This window comes from Centruroides sculpturatus, unplaced genomic scaffold (assembly GCF_000671375.1).
Source record: "Centruroides sculpturatus isolate CEXI.00-Female unplaced genomic scaffold, Cexi_2.0 scaffold17, whole genome shotgun sequence".
Taxonomy (NCBI): domain Eukaryota; kingdom Metazoa; phylum Arthropoda; class Arachnida; order Scorpiones; family Buthidae; genus Centruroides; species Centruroides sculpturatus.
Window position 1 is genome coordinate 369276 of NW_019384462.1, and position 13892 is coordinate 383167.

At 27.4% G+C, this 13892-nt stretch overlaps 1 protein-coding gene and 1 long non-coding RNA gene across 2 annotated transcripts in view; both read right to left on the bottom strand.

The window, feature by feature from the left end:
• Positions 1-153: 153 nt before the first annotated feature.
• LOC111620884 (sushi, von Willebrand factor type A, EGF and pentraxin domain-containing protein 1-like) overlaps positions 154-13892 on the bottom strand; it is a 27837-nt gene continuing 14098 nt past the window's right edge. Inside the window, exons 2-4 of the mRNA XM_023362890.1 lie at positions 3729-3796; positions 2675-2825; positions 154-398 (exon numbers count right to left, since the gene is read on the bottom strand). Coding sequence (XP_023218658.1) covers positions 202-398; positions 2675-2825; positions 3729-3796 — 416 coding nt within the window. The 3' untranslated portion in view covers positions 154-201. The remainder of the gene's footprint in view (positions 399-2674; positions 2826-3728; positions 3797-13892) is intronic.
• LOC111620885 lies at positions 11126-13634 on the bottom strand. Its single transcript, XR_002755970.1, has 2 exons — positions 13458-13634; positions 11126-11181 (listed from the first exon to the last, which is right to left on the bottom strand). It is a non-coding gene; the product is annotated as an uncharacterized LOC111620885 (long non-coding RNA).

Consider the following 13892-nt stretch of genomic DNA (forward strand, 5'->3'; position numbering starts at 1 on the left):
TTTATTTTAGAAATAATTTTGTTTTATCTTATTATTTTTTTCATGCATTTGTTTGTTATATGTTTATTTTTTCTTTTGTTATCTCTTCTAAGGGTCTTTTTTCGTTTTATTGAATTGGGAAAGGAAACCAATTGTCTAGTGACTTCCTATTGTATTTGTAAATAAATAAATAAATAAATAAATAAATGTTTATATATAAAATTATGTAAACTCACTATTTCTACATCTTGCTTCTTGAACTTGCCACTTTCCAAAGTTGCATCTTGCCGTTTTATTCTGTAAAATAATGTCTGATTTCGAACATGCATTGACATATACAACAATACTTCGATGCTCATTTTCATAATTTTCCAAAGGTCTTCCTTTTCCATTAATGGGAGGTGGGCTCCTACATCGAGCTAATGTAAAAACAAATTATTCAGAGCTAAAATTTTATCTATTTTTAAAATTCACTTATCTTTTAGCTAAAATAATTATCTTTATTTATTATATCATAAATAATAGAGGAAAAATTATAAATATTTCATAAATAAAATACTAAAATATTTTTAATAAGACAGTTATTGACACAATGTTAAAAAAAATGAAAACAAAGTTCTAAATTATAATAAGAATCAAAATATATCTATAGAATAAACAGTAGTTGCAAGTTTAAGTCCTATTGTGAATAAATCTTTTCTTCCAAAATATTGTAAATTTATTTATTTCTAATTATTAATTTTAATACAGAATGATGATTTAACTATCTACTTTTAGTCCATATTACATAGTAACTGTAAATGAATTAACCAAGTTATTATCCAACAATGAATCTGCAGTATTATTTAAAAAATGTAACTAAATTTGTTAGTACAGTCAAATCTCAGTTTTCAAACTTATTTTGTTCCTAAAAATTGTTCTCAAGCCAATCTGTTCTGAAACCAAAACAAATTTTCTCATAAGAAACAATATAAAATGGATTAATCTGTTTCCAACCCCAAAACAAATTCTTTTTAGTTGCATTTCATGCAAAATACTTACAAAACCACCATTTTACAAAAAAGTGCTATAAATAGGACTCAACTCTGACTACTGCATGAAATACAGTGAAACCTCGGTATATGACCTTAATCCATTCCTGGTGTTTGGACTTATACTGAATAGGACATATACCAAACCAACCTTTCACATAAGAAGTAATGTAAAAATGATTAATCCATTCTCATGTAAAAAAAAATGGCTGGCTTTAAACATCTCACTTTCCTGGCTAGTTCCTACTTGATTTTTCATGAGATCAGCATGTATCTTTAGCTTTCTCACAAATAATTGCTTCTGATACACTGTCACCAGCACACTGTTTTTCAGTTATCCAAAGCAAAAGCAATTTCTCAATATGATATAATGTCTTTGATCTCTGTTTAGAAATTGATTTAACCCCTTTTGCAACGTTAGCAGATTTAATAATGTCTTTATTTTTCACGAATGACGATATCGTTCTCGAAATAAGGTATACAACAGTTAAATCTTGAACACGCATGCCACCTTCATATTTCTCAACAATCTCTTTTTTCAGTTACATTGTGATTCTAGTCATTTTTTTAGCTTTCTGTTGCTTTTCATTTGCCTTTTTGCAATTCATGATTAATAAAAATAATAAAATTTTACTTACAAATTAAAATCAGAAGAAATTTAACAAAGTTATAAACCATGCACCGCAAACGTCTAGTCTGGTCTAGTACACTGACAATGCTACTTGTTCATAGATGGCACATATAATTGAATTAAGTTGTATACCAAGCAAAATTTGTTTCGTCCAAACAGGATGTATTCCAAATTGGACGTATTCTAAAGCATACATATACCGAGGTACCACTGTATAACCAAATCAATCAAGACCAACAAGTACTTTATCCACACTTTCTGAAATATTATGTTTCAAATGATTTGATTTAAATTTTAATTAATTAATTAACTTTGATTTTATTTTTAATTTTAGATTCAGTTTTGGTGTAAAAACCAGATTTTTAATTATTATTTTATTATTTTTAGTTTTAATTAACTGTATGTGCATGTACTGTTCATTGAAAAAAATACACTCACTGTATAAATACCATTTGTTGTACACATAAATTCTCTCTTGCTCTCATTGTGAAAGCATCTATTGCGATATGCTCATATGTTTTCAGTGCTTTTTTGCTTTATTTTTTGTACTGGAAAGATTTCAAAACCATGTGCAAAGCACAATAAGGTTTGTAAGTTTTATTTATAATTAATGCTTTGTTGTTATTAGATTACTTCATAGAAAGTTTTAATGGTAAGTAGTAAATTACATAACCTGTAAGTATGAAGATAAATTATATCCAATTCAATAGTTTTATTTTAGTTGGCAGAGAAGGAGCAGATACACCAGTGATCAAATAAAAAGGTTACTTACAAGAAGTAAAATGAAAAGTTCAGCAATTTCATAATTAGATTTGGTAATACTGTTAGCTGGTATAATCTGACTGACTTGTCACAAGTCATTAATTCAAACACATAGTGAAAGCATATTGTTATTTTTGTAGTTGTAGTATTTATTTGAAATGTCTCACACAAACAAATATAAAATTTTTCTAGTATAAAATTATCAATACATAAACAATTAAAGTGACTACAAATTAGGATTAAAGTTTATGCAAAATAATCAGATTATTACCTGGATGACAAGCAGGTTTTGGTTCAAAATTGCCAGAATTGCAGGTAATTTCTACATCTCCTTGATACCATTCTTCTGTTGGTATTTCATAATTAGGATTACATCGTAAAAATATTTTTTTTCCGTGTTCTATTTTTGTTTCAGGTTTTATCTGAAAGACAAAGACTATAAATTATAATTAAACAATAAGAATATATTCTAATTCATTAATAAAACCTTTTAACAAAGTTTGCATGTATTGATCTCATCAGTATCTACAAATAATGAAAAATAATCAAATAGTTGAATATTTAACTTAAATTAAAACTAGTTCTAAATGGTTGATGAACTTTTGATTGATTTTGAAGTATATCCACAAAAATAAATTAAAAATTCTATTATTTTTCCACGGTGATATCTTATTTGTTATTAGATTCAAACTTACACAATAAATATGCGTAACTATGTTCCCATTCTGGAACTTCATGTTTATATAATTGAAATTTAATTTTATTATGTACATAATTGGTTTTGTTTTTATAAATTTATGCATTAATTCATTATACAAACAACTATACGTATTAATTAGTAAAAATATTTTTCTACAAGAATAAAATTTTAATGTCTCTAAAATTGTTTAAATAAATAATTAAAAATAAAATAATTTAAAAAATTAAAAGATTAAACTTCAAAAACAAAAAAATCCTAAAAAAATTTGAATCTCTCCGTCATTAACATTCTATCTTGGAATGAATATAAATCTCTGATATATTTGAATTCAAATATATCAGAGTCTTATATGCATTCCAACGTAAAACACTAACAAGAGAAATTTGATATTTTAGGGGATTCTATCTGAGGAAGGAACTAATCATGGACCAAAAACATTAGTAATGGAACAGTTTTTTCAATTAAATGCAAAATACAATAAGATTTGCAAGTTTTATATATATTGATTAATGCTTTGTTGCTGGAAGATTACTTTATGTGAAATTATTAATATAAAACCATAACACAATAATTACAATAAACAGACATTTATAAAAACAATAACTAAATATTAAATTTCACTTACCTGAGTAAAGTATCGACGTTCATGTTTACCCATTACACCTCTTCCAAGTTTTGGGACAGTACAAAGACCTATACAAAAATTAATTAGATTATAATACAGTATGCTAAATGATGATTATAATAAATGATATAAAAATTATAATACCATATGACAAATGCTGATTAGAATAAAGCTGGGTAGCCACATAAGCAATTTCACCATATCAAGTAAGCACATAATCAAATGATTTCCACAAGATTTGCACAGTTGATATCCATTATGTGATTTGCATTTCATTCGTACACTATCTGGCAAGAAGAAAGGAGAATAAATCAAAGATGGATGACAATGACATGATGACTTAATGACATACCTGCTTTATAGAAAAAAGAAAAAGAAAACAAAATATCGATTTTAATCTATATACTTTCAACCCTTTAATCAAATATTTTTGGAAAATTGCAACTTCTATTAATTTCTCAGTTGATGTATTCATCCACTGAGCCATTTTGTAAATAATGATGTCAAACCATCTTATTTGTTTCTGATTGACTGCATTTGATTTGCACAATGAAAAAGTACTGTACATCCAGCTCATGCATCTAATTCATGCCTAACTGCACAATTTAGATGCTCATTTTTTCTAGGTCACCACATATGTTAGTGCCAAAAGTGTTCAAATTATGTATGAAATTGCTCATGTGAGTATTCAGCTTAAGTGATATAAGTTTATATCACTTATTATATAAGATATCACTTATATAAGATAATGCTGATTACAATAAGTGATGATATAATATCATCACTTATTGTAATCAGCATTTGGTAATAATTATTATCATCTTTAAGAATGTAACATGAAAAGACATGTCAGTCTCAATATGTTGCTGATAACACTCAATTGTCATTTGTCTTATCCAGTGCTTTAATATTAATTATTTTAAGCATTATTTGCTCATAGCACAATAATTTAAATTTTTCACATTTCTTAGTTTAATTATAAACTATCTATTGTTTAAAATGGTACATCAAAAATCAGTATGCAAATAGCACTGAATGAATGAATTACTATGCATTGGAAGGGATCATTCCACTGTTTCAACAAGTCTCCATATTAAAAACATCCATACAGGGAAGCATATCAGACATATGGAGGCACTTGAAATTTTCAAGGCAAACAAGAAAGGGAGCTGCATTAATAACAAAGAAGAAAAAACAAGCATGGCAAACATGTCTTGACACCACATTACAAGCTCCACATCAGAGAATTCCTTAGTGTGCATGACAGCAAAATTAAAAAATGCATGCGATTCAAAATGAAAATCAAAAGAACATTCCAGTATTCCAAATTCCTGATGAAGACATTCCAAATAGGTTGAAAAGGTTAGATGATGTTAGTTTTGACAAATGCTGGACTATTTTGACAGATTAGTGAGAATTTGTGTGGAAATCATCCAGTTTTGAGTAAAGTTATTGTTGATTGTAGTCTTATTTACTTAACTGTTCTTATCACCATCATTTCAAGTTATAGTTATAAGTATGGATGAATCCCAAGTAATTACAGTTTTTATTGTATAGTAGAAGTTTGTCACCTGACACCTGATAATCCAGCATCCTCTGAACAGTAGCCAATAATCTGAAATTATCTAATAATAATCCAGCATACTAGTATTCCAAGAAATGGAATTTGTTTGGACTTATCATGTGCTAAACATCCTAGGTAGAAATTGAAGCAAAGATGAAAGTGCAGCCAGGCACATTGCTATATGATGGAAGGTTTACCAAGAGATTAAGTGAGAGTGATTAAGAAAAATAACCCATTTTATTACAGCATCTTATCTATGTCTGATTAAATGCTTTCACTGGTGCTTTCCTTAGCCTAATACATACTTATGTCACAATTGCTGAACAATAAATGCAAACATCTTTCAGGATCAATCTTGAAAGCATCATTTTATCACAGGTTCACAGGTTTCCAAGAGAATTCAATCCTTACTATGTCTGCACAGCAGTGCTTGTAAACGGAGCTTTTTCTACAGTAATGCCATGCATTTCAGAATTTGCTTTTCAGTTGCTAATAACGTGTTCTTAGGTTATTCTCCATTTATCATTTATTAAGCAGAATCAATGATTAAAATCAATAGGCCAATCCTATATTTAGGCAACATACCTCATCTCTAAATCAAACTTTTGCTATTATTAGCCATAAACTTTGACCATCAACTTCTATTCAATAACAATGCAAGCATTTACTCCCTATACACAGTTTGAATGAAACTGGAGAAAGGGAGAACTTTTAACCCTATGAAATAATTATCATTACATTAATCAAACCTGTGAACATTCACAAATTGGAACATATACTTAATACAGCCAAAAATGTTTATTGTATTAATTAAATTCCTATTTTTCTGGAACTGAAAAGGTGTTTGGTGTGTTAGTTTTCACTTCTTAGTTTTGAGAGTTATATTTTTGGTTCATTTTTAGTCTAGATCAGGAATTCCCAAAGTGGTCAATATCAATCCCTGGGCAATTTTGGAGGGAATTCAATTAAAAATGGTTCATTTAGTCCAATGGGTTATAGTTCAGAATGTTGTAAATTTGCATACTAAGTAGATCTTTCCTATGAAAACTGATGTGTGAATCAATATTGCTTCACCAGATTTATTTATTTATTTATCATTATTATTATTAATTAACCTTTCAGCAGTGGGTTAGTCAGGTATGATGCTATCCCTATGTAGTGGAAAATAAACGTGGGAAATTTTTAAAGTATTTTTCCACATGCTTTTTCTCATTACCATTTCAGAAAAAAATTTTGTAAACAGTTATGTCCAGTAAAGAAAAGTCTTTTTTTATTGTTAGATAATTCCTTTTTTTATGTGAATTTTTTTTTCATGGTAGTTTTTGGCTAAAATATCCGTCCTTCACCACTGCCACACGATTGCCCTTGATGGATATATCCATCAGTCTCTGCTGAGTGGCTAACTATATTATGAAAAAAAAAAGGTTGCTAAAAGATCAAGAAATCCTTCAAGGAGTTGACAGTCAAAAAAAGTTTGAGGACCCCTGATATAGATCAATCTGAGTCTTACTTTTGTAATGATATCTACTAGTTTTTTTTTAATTTTAGACAACATATTTCATTCCTGACTAGAAATACTGTTTTTCTTGATTTGGCTTTCTCTGAAGTTACTACGATTTCTGCCCATTCTTTTATCCAATCACTCACATGCTGTTTTCTTGGATATTCCCTCCTTTCATCATCTCTCCATACCTATAGAAATGCATTCCTGTTTCTTTATGGAATCATGTAGATTAGAAACTTGTCTTGTTCTTTCTTTCTTCTTTAAGCTGGGTCCTTTTTTGAATGATGAATTAATTTCAACAAAACAAAAAATAAATCTTATCTATGAATAATAATAAAGATATAAATAATTTTGGACCAATTCAAATCTTTTATCCTTTTTTAAAATTCCAGCCGGAGACAACTAATGGTAAACAACTTGAAAATAAAATACAATTCTTCATTAAAATGACTAACAATATAACATTAAAAATACATACTTAATAAACTTGACACCTTTTATTGTAGGATCTGGTGCCAATTTCACATAACACTAAAACTTTTCATATCAATCTGGTCACAGTTGTATTTAAATACCACTCTGAAGTCTCCTGATGGAAATTCAGAAATTAAATAATACTTACATAATTACATAAATTGTATACTTCCAAGGATCATTTACATATTTACATATTGTCATATCACTGAAAATATTAGAATATTGTTTATCTTTATTATCTTATTGAAGCTTGGCTAAAACCAATTCAACATTGCAGCATTCAGCATTGACCCATAACTAATTTACTTTTGACTCAACATGAAATTTTAATTAATCTTATAAAAACCTACATAAACAGCCATTAACAAAAAAGTTATACACCAAGGAGATATTGCAATCAAATGAAACTTTACAGTATGAATGTAATGACAATGGGAATGAGTGATTATAATAACAAAAACAAAGACACTGAGTTCAGCGTTACATGCGGTTTTTTTTTTTTTTTTTGTTATAGAATAATGTGAGTTCGGTTCTTATTCGATATAAATGTNATTACTTTTACCATAATACTTTATAACAGGTGAGATTGGAGTTTAATAGATGACAGAATTATATTTTTAATATTTTCGAGTTTGAAAACTCATTATTCAAGATTAAACTTATCAAAAAGTTTATTTTGATTTTTTGCAAGTCTAAAAATATTGGACACACCAATAAAATTAGTATTAAATATGCAGGTACAAGATCATCAATTATACAGAAGACTGAAATGACAAAATAAATGCCAGTTTATACTTTGTGAGAACAAAAAAGAAAAGAGAACTGACACTGAACTGGTTTAGTGTGAAACACTTCATGCATTACTAGTGACATATTTATGTTCTCTTTTGTCAAGAGAAAAGTTGACAGAAATTCTACTTTTCTCTTTGTTGGTAGCCAACAATCATTTGCATTCTTCAACATAATGAGTGATAAAAAATTAAATTTTTAAATCCTATTTCAATAGGTATTACATTCAACAGAAAACTTCTTGAAACAAGCTCTTGACTTCAAACAATTTTTGAGGATAGTTTGTTTCCTAAATACAGCAATCATCTTCAAACTTTGGAAAATAAAATTTGAATAATAAATGGCATCACCTCATATTAATGAACAAATTCAGTTTTTGAAAATTGTTCAAATAACATATATTACAAGACATCCTAGGTAACTAATTCTATTAAGTGCACATCAAACACATAACTGGCCTCATGATTTGAAAAAAGTTTTGTATATTTCTTTCTCAATCATTTTTTGATCATTTATAAGAAACTTTATTCTAAATTTTTTGCTGCATTTTAACAAATAAGTTTACCAGTAAAGAGTTATTACAGTATCAAAATATATTTTTACAAATACATTTTATTCATCAAATGAAATTGTAATTTTTGATAAATTAATAATTACAGTTCAATTGTAACTAAAAACAAAACATCTCAATGTCAAGGGTATGATAGTGAAATTTTTTCAATACAGAAATAATTTAACTTATGGAATGTAAACTTGTATAAACTTTTGTAAGTTTTATATTAAATATACTGAATGTTTAAATTGATTTTTACTGAATTTATCAAAACAAAAATCAAATTACATCATTTTCTGAAATCATACACTTTAGATAGGCTACTTGACTGAACAAACCCCACCCACAAAAACAGATTTTTGGTTAATAACAAATATTTTTATTTTAACTTTTTTCATTCATCTGTAAAAAGTTCCCTAAGATAAAAACGAATAACCAATCTAAAAATAAAATAAAACCTTACATCTGCCTACCTTTGCTGGACAAAATTATACTCAATTCAGTTCGTTTTTTTCATAAGTGAAAAAAACAAACTGCATGCAGAACACAATCATCAGCATGTTTTACAACCATATCAATGGATGAAGTGTTTTAACAATACATGTCTGTGACACACTTAGATTTGTTGCAAATTTACAAGTTCTTATTTGTTAATCTTTAACAATTCTCTTAAACAATCTTCCTGCAATTTCTCTTCAACAGCTTTTGGGGGCCCATACATTTTGAGTCCTTTGGTTCAAAATTTCCCAAACTAAACTTTCAAAACCACATTTGACAAAGTTTAGAAGCATCTTCCTCATACATGGTACAAGTATTTTTTTTTACTGTTTGTATAGAGTGATATCAATTTATGAAACTTAAAAATATGCATAATATGCCCAATGTGCATTTTATCTGCAAACATTTTAACTTGGTTTTATTTAAACCAAATGTGATGCAAGAAAGTTTAAAATAAGCTTGAAAAAATAAAGAATACAATTTCAAATCAGAAATAATATGTTAAATTTCACAACTTATAATTACATCACATATTTAAGTAAAAACAGCTGTTAATAAAAATACACAAAAACTTTCCTTTCAAATCCCAATAAATTTATTTTAATACAGTAGTCGTATTTTGCTATGCTGTATTGCGTATGTGTATTTTTTTACTTTTTTATGATTTATACATGCTAGGCTTGTAAACTTCTTATTACTTCTTGTTAAAGATACTGATTTTTCTGTTATATGGCCCAATTTTCCTTTTCGTTTCTGCATTAGACAGGTTCCGCTATATGCAGGTTAATTTACATTAATATTTGCAAAAAATTCAAGGGACCAAAAAAAATTTTCTGTTAATGACAGGTTTTTGCTACATACAGGTTCCGTTATAGACAGGTTTGACTGTATAAAGTGTAGGAAAATAAAGAAATTCCTATTGTTACACTAAGCACTCACACAAAAAAGTTATAAGGATAGTGAATTTTGAAAAGAAATATGTGGGGAAAAATTAAGTATATATGAACTGCTATAAGTGATAATTTTCAATTCCACTGTTTTCTATGAAAAATATTAATGCAATTAAATATTGGTGTAACAGCATAGCTTAAGAGTGGAAATATTGTAATTAGGTTTATATATGTATATAAGTTATTAACTATAAATATATATATTTTTTAAAAGGACTCTTTGTAATTTTCCGGCAACAAGCAGCCTACAAAGGATGGTCAGTCGCCGAAAATGTGTTAGTCTTGGAACACAAAAAATAAATGGTGATCCTTTTTGGACAGTTTTGTCTTCAATTCTATTAAAAATATTTTTTATTTTAAAGCAAATTTGCTAACCTCCCATTTACAGCTAATCCTAATGTTGCTAGATCTAGATTGGAACTTCCATCTCTTACTGAACTGATTGCATTAAATATTTTGATTGCTTACTTTTTTACAAATATTTCAATGGTTTTATTCACTCTAACTGGCTTTCCCTGCAATTCCTCAAAGTTTAGCCCATTATCTATCTTGTATTTTTACCCCTTCTTTTAGGCTAATTCTTTCTATTATTTTTAGTCTACTGTTCTTCTCAAGGTATTTGTTATGTTGACAATTTTTATATTTTGATTTATTACATTTTAAATATACATGTAAATGTCTACTCTATAACATAAAATCTTTTGATCTGTAATTTATTTGTTTATTTTAGAAATAATTTTGTTTTATCTTATTATTTTTTTCATGCATTTGTTTGTTATATGTTTATTTTTTCTTTTGTTATCTCTTCTAAGGGTCTTTTTTCGTTTTATTGAATTGGGAAAGGAAACCAATTGTCTAGTGACTTCCTATTGTATTTGTAAATAAATAAATAAATAAATAAATAAATGTTTATATATAAAATTATGTAAACTCACTATTTCTACATCTTGCTTCTTGAACTTGCCACTTTCCAAAGTTGCATCTTGCCGTTTTATTCTGTAAAATAATGTCTGATTTCGAACATGCATTGACATATACAACAATACTTCGATGCTCATTTTCATAATTTTCCAAAGGTCTTCCTTTTCCATTAATGGGAGGTGGGCTCCTACATCGAGCTAATGTAAAAACAAATTATTCAGAGCTAAAATTTTATCTATTTTTAAAATTCACTTATCTTTTAGCTAAAATAATTATCTTTATTTATTATATCATAAATAATAGAGGAAAAATTATAAATATTTCATAAATAAAATACTAAAATATTTTTAATAAGACAGTTATTGACACAATGTTAAAAAAAATGAAAACAAAGTTCTAAATTATAATAAGAATCAAAATATATCTATAGAATAAACAGTAGTTGCAAGTTTAAGTCCTATTGTGAATAAATCTTTTCTTCCAAAATATTGTAAATTTATTTATTTCTAATTATTAATTTTAATACAGAATGATGATTTAACTATCTACTTTTAGTCCATATTACATAGTAACTGTAAATGAATTAACCAAGTTATTATCCAACAATGAATCTGCAGTATTATTTAAAAAATGTAACTAAATTTGTTAGTACAGTCAAATCTCAGTTTTCAAACTTATTTTGTTCCTAAAAATTGTTCTCAAGCCAATCTGTTCTGAAACCAAAACAAATTTTCTCATAAGAAACAATATAAAATGGATTAATCTGTTTCCAACCCCAAAACAAATTCTTTTTAGTTGCATTTCATGCAAAATACTTACAAAACCACCATTTTACAAAAAAGTGCTATAAATAGGACTCAACTCTGACTACTGCATGAAATACAGTGAAACCTCGGTATATGACCTTAATCCATTCCTGGTGTTTGGACTTATACTGAATAGGACATATACCAAACCAACCTTTCACATAAGAAGTAATGTAAAAATGATTAATCCATTCTCATGTAAAAAAAAATGGCTGGCTTTAAACATCTCACTTTCCTGGCTAGTTCCTACTTGATTTTTCATGAGATCAGCATGTATCTTTAGCTTTCTCACAAATAATTGCTTCTGATACACTGTCACCAGCACACTGTTTTTCAGTTATCCAAAGCAAAAGCAATTTCTCAATATGATATAATGTCTTTGATCTCTGTTTAGAAATTGATTTAACCCCTTTTGCAACGTTAGCAGATTTAATAATGTCTTTATTTTTCACGAATGACGATATCGTTCTCGAAATAAGGTATACAACAGTTAAATCTTGAACACGCATGCCACCTTCATATTTCTCAACAATCTCTTTTTTCAGTTACATTGTGATTCTAGTCATTTTTTTAGCTTTCTGTTGCTTTTCATTTGCCTTTTTGCAATTCATGATTAATAAAAATAATAAAATTTTACTTACAAATTAAAATCAGAAGAAATTTAACAAAGTTATAAACCATGCACCGCAAACGTCTAGTCTGGTCTAGTACACTGATAATGCTACTTGTTCATAGATGGCACATATAATTGAATTAAGTTGTATACCAAGCAAAATTTGTTTCGTCCAAACAGGATGTATTCCAAATTGGACGTATTCTAAAGCATACATATACCGAGGTACCACTGTATAACCAAATCAATCAAGACCAACAAGTACTTTATCCACACTTTCTGAAATATTATGTTTCAAATGATTTGATTTAAATTTTAATTAATTAATTAACTTTGATTTTATTTTTAATTTTAGATTCAGTTTTGGTGTAAAAACCAGATTTTTAATTATTATTTTATTATTTTTAGTTTTAATTAACTGTATGTGCATGTACTGTTCATTGAAAAAAATACACTCACTGTATAAATACCATTTGTTGTACACATAAATTCTCTCTTGCTCTCATTGTGAAAGCATCTATTGCGATATGCTCATATGTTTTCAGTGCTTTTTTGCTTTATTTTTTGTACTGGAAAGATTTCAAAACCATGTGCAAAGCACAATAAGGTTTGTAAGTTTTATTTATAATTAATGCTTTGTTGTTATTAGATTACTTCATAGAAAGTTTTAATGGTAAGTAGTAAATTACATAACCTGTAAGTATGAAGATAAATTATATCCAATTCAATAGTTTTATTTTAGTTGGCAGAGAAGGAGCAGATACACCAGTGATCAAATAAAAAGGTTACTTACAAGAAGTAAAATGAAAAGTTCAGCAATTTCATAATTAGATTTGGTAATACTGTTAGCTGGTATAATCTGACTGACTTGTCACAAGTCATTAATTCAAACACATAGTGAAAGCATATTGTTATTTTTGTAGTTGTAGTATTTATTTGAAATGTCTCACACAAACAAATATAAAATTTTTCTAGTATAAAATTATCAATACATAAACAATTAAAGTGACTACAAATTAGGATTAAAGTTTATGCAAAATAATCAGATTATTACCTGGATGACAAGCAGGTTTTGGTTCAAAATTGCCAGAATTGCAGGTAATTTCTACATCTCCTTGATACCATTCTTCTGTTGGTATTTCATAATTAGGATTACATCGTAAAAATATTTTTTTTCCGTGTTCTATTTTTGTTTCAGGTTTTATCTGAAAGACAAAGACTATAAATTATAATTAAACAATAAGAATATATTCTAATTCATTAATAAAACCTTTTAACAAAGTTTGCATGTATTGATCTCATCAGTATCTACAAATAATGAAAAATAATCAAATAGTTGAATATTTAACTTAAATTAAAACTAGTTCTAAATGGTTGATGAACTTTTGATTGATTTTGAAGTATATCCACAAAAATAAATTAAAAATTCTATTATTTTTCCACGGTGATATCTTATTTGTTATTAGATTCAAACTTACACAATAAATAT